Source organism: Capsicum annuum, unplaced genomic scaffold (assembly GCF_002878395.1).
Source record: "Capsicum annuum cultivar UCD-10X-F1 unplaced genomic scaffold, UCD10Xv1.1 ctg80570, whole genome shotgun sequence".
NCBI classification, from domain to species: Eukaryota; Viridiplantae; Streptophyta; class Magnoliopsida; order Solanales; family Solanaceae; genus Capsicum; species Capsicum annuum.
Genome location: NW_025891225.1, coordinates 1 through 4,057, shown reverse-complemented (window position 1 = coordinate 4,057; position 4,057 = coordinate 1). Strand labels below are relative to the sequence as shown.

The 4,057-nt window shown below is 32.1% G+C and overlaps 1 protein-coding gene across 1 annotated transcript; it reads left to right on the top strand.

The window, feature by feature from the left end:
• Positions 1 to 3,584: 3,584 nt before the first annotated feature.
• Positions 3,585 to 4,057, top strand: LOC124895205 (dehydrin HIRD11-like). The gene has a single exon (XM_047405647.1). It carries the CDS (start codon positions 3,696 to 3,698, stop codon positions 3,996 to 3,998), a length of 303 nt encoding a protein of 100 aa, XP_047261603.1. The 5' UTR covers positions 3,585 to 3,695; the 3' UTR covers positions 3,999 to 4,057.

The following is a 4,057-nucleotide window of genomic DNA, read 5'->3' as shown; positions in this document are numbered from 1 at the left end:
CATCTCAGAATTCTTGGACAGGAAACTTCTTCCTGGTAGTTCACTTGTTGTCTCAAATAAGGAATGGCTTCAAATGCCCAAGCCTATAACATAATGCCAATAAATCAAAAGCATTATTGAATAAAAAATGATGAATCATATCATTATAAAAGAAATATTTACCATAAAGGCCCATAGAAAGCCATATAAGTTGACTGTTTTTGGCGTTAACGGAGTTAACAAATATTCGACAGTAATTTTGAAGCTTTCATAACTCCAAGAATAGTTGTTAAATGCCTAAAGATCCTCAGAGAGATTTATTAAACCGAGGCTTATGTTGTTGTTAACGTCTCTCGCCCAAAGAACAGTATGTACAAACCAAACCAAGCACAATAATTGTTTGTGCTTCTTTGAAAGTCATTTACCTTTTAATGCTTCTATCAGATTTTTGTTTTTGAAGCTTGGACCAACAATGGACACCAGGTCATCACGATTACTCGACTTGCCTTTTCCTTTGTTGGGTGTGCGGGGTGTTTTTTTGGATCAGAGTAGGTATAACTTGAGAAGGAGAAAGTGGATAACATTTTTGTCCGGTAACTATGACAAACTCCTTCCAACCAAAACAAATAGGCATGTCACAGTAATTTATCCACACCTCATCCATCTTATCTTTGTTTTCATATATAAACCTTTGCTTGAGAAGATCATATACCATTTTCATCTGGAAGCGAGCATTATTGTCTTTCGACAAATCAAGATATTACCCAAAATAGCTTTTCTTGAAATAAGAATCCAATTTTTGTTCTCGAAGTATTTTTCTGAAGGCATCAAAAGATTTTCCCATGACTGACTTAACCACGAGATCACTCGTTAAATCTGTGGCACCATCGCACTGCATTCTCACAGGATAATGATCAATGCTGAAGGTTTTGACCAACTCTTCAGCGAAAGGGTTATTAGCATTTGGATCATCTTTTTTGAAAGATTCCTCCTTCTCGTGTTCATTATCTTCTGCTCCTAATCGAGATAACGCTTGTAAAGCAAGCTCATAGAGTGGTGGATGTAGCTGAGCTGCTTCACTTGTTCCTTTACTTGGTCTTGATTCGATTTCTTTTCATTTGGGAGCCATGTTATCTTAAATTAATAGGAACAAACATAGATTATAATTGATTAATGCATAACAGTAATGTAACAGTTCCAATAGACAACTAATCTGTTGTGCCAGGTATGTTATCTGTTGCAACATATAACTAACCTATTGCAATGGATGAGTAATCCGTGGGAGCCATAAAAATAACACTAATCTGTTGCACCTCGTATTTTATCTGATGCAACATATAATTGACCCGTTGCAACGGATGAGTAATCCGTTCGAAACCATAAAAACAGACCACTAATCTGTTGCACCAGGTATTTTATCTGTTGCAACATATAAGAACTGCTGCAACAGATGAGTAAACCGTTGGAAGGAGTAAAAACAGATCACTAATCTGTTGCACCAGGTATGTTATCTGTTACAACATATAATCGACCTATTGCAACGGATAAGTAAACCATTAGAAAGAATAAAACAGTCCTAATCTATTGTAAAATGGAGAGTAACCCGTTGGAAAGAATAAAAATAGATCACTAATCAGTTATCTGTTGGATCAATATTGTTTAGATTTCTTCCAAACATAAGAATCACCTGTCGCAACAGATGAATGATCTGTTAGATTGTCCACCTATTGCATCAGATTTTCATATATTGCATTAGATTTTCATCTATTACATCATATGTTTCATCTGTTACATCATATGTTTCATCTGTTGCAATACCATTTTTACCAAGACAAATAACAAATCAACACAGCAACACCAACACATCACACACACACTAAGAACATCAACTGTGACCAAAAATCACCAACAAATTTGAATCAACAGTACGACAACAACAAGAAAAAATGTCAGAAATTAGGATTTTATTCAGTCCACATTTCAATACTAGAAGAGTAGTTGGCTCAAGTTCCTCTGTTTCTTTACAATTTTTTACCTATGAAAAGGGAAATGGGACAACGAAGAACTCGAAGTTATTGTTGCCGGAGAAGTCTTCACGTCGATTGACGGTTGAAAGTCGAAAAGAAACTCGCCCGACTATTTGTTATCGGAGGTTGAAGGGAGAAATTTTGCAGAACTGTTGGTTGGGAGAGAGTTGAGAGAAGCTGGAGAGAGAGAGTAGTTGATTTGGATTGAAGAGGGGTGTGGGTTGGGTTGATTTGTATTTTTGAAAAGATTAGAAAGTTTTGAAAATACTAATCAAGTCCACAATTAACTTAATCAAGTTTCCTAATGATGTTTGACCCTATCTGTTGGTCAATGTCACCAATCCTTCGTTCAAGATTTAAAAGACACCTTTCCTTCAATTTTCTCATGTAACCCTTTGATGTGTGCGATTAAATTCGAATACTTACAATGTAATTGAAATTGAACCGTGTATTTGGATACATTAATCATGTATTTGTAGGTCACGCATATATTTGAAGGATTACTTAGATTATAATATACTCATAACTAATTATGTATTGCGGTAACACAATATATCTATTTCATCTTTTAATGAGATTATGCAATATTAAAAACTTATGAAAGGGATAGTAATTAACTTCTATCATGGTGAGATTTATGTTGTTTATTTTAGATCAACCTAATTCTTTTAAATTTGAAGTATAACTAAAATTAACTTTTATCTATAATCTATATTTATATCTATCATTTATAATATATTCAAAGTGTGAAGGGTTTTAGAAATGTTATTTGAACTTTTTTACTTTTCACTAAAACTTTTTATTTTACACAAAATTGTTTTTTCACTATTTTTTTCCTAATATTTAAGAGTTAAAAATTAATTAAATATGTTTATGTTAAAACCTTTTTTTATTAAAAGTCATCAAAATTTCAGTATTTTTTTTCTAATTTAAAAGTTCAAAATTAATTAAATATATTTATGATAAAATCTTTCCTTATTAGAGATCATCAAAATTAACGACAACTGATACTTTTTTCATTACTTTAAGAATTCTAAATCAACTAAAAATGATTTTAAGAAGATTTGAAAAATCTAGAAATAAATATAAAACTATTATAATAAGAAAAGTTTAAGTACTAGATTTTCAAAAGTTTTAAGTATGTAACAAGAATGTAATTAATGATTTTGTAAAAATTTGATTTTAAAAATAAGGAAATATTTTAAATATATATAAAAGAAATCGTAACACAAATTAGTTCAAATTGATATATCTGTGTTAGCCTGTGGCAATAAGGAAAAGAGGTACTATATGGCAAACACCAAAGTAATATCCATCAATCACTTGAAACTTCTAGTGGTAAAACATATATGTGTATATGCTAATATTTACATTATTATATTAAAGTGTGAAAGATTTTGAAAAGTGATTTGAACTTTTACACTTAATTAAAAATCTCTCATAGGTAAAATTATTAAATTTTAAATAATCAAATGTTATACGTGTAAGGCACATATAATTAAATTAGTAAAATAAAATGTGATAAGTAAAAATAAGCGTAAAGAAAGTATATCGATCGCGTTGGAATCGTGTACCTTTTCTCCTAATAAATACCCCTCCTCTTGCTCACCATTTTCCTCACTCACATCAATAACAATTCTGCAAAAACCCAAACACAAACCTAAATCCATTTCTCATCTGTCAGCCAACATGTCAGGAGTCATCCTCAAAATAGCAGAAAAACTCCACATGGGAGGAGGAGGAGACAAAGAAAAACACAAGGAAGAAGGTCACCATGGGGATCACAAGAAGGAAGGACATGGACATAGTGGTGATCAGCACAAGGAAGGACTTGTTGATAAGATAAAGGACAAGATCCATGGTGATGAAAGTGGTGAAAAGCATCATCACAAAGATGGAGAAGGGAAAAAGGAGAAGAAGAAGAAGAAGAAAGACAAGAAGGAGAAGAAGCATGATGGACATGATAGTAGCAGTAGCAGTGACAGTGATTGATTGATTACATCTTTCGATTTCTTACTTAATTTCCTTAACTTCTCATCTATGGTATTTCA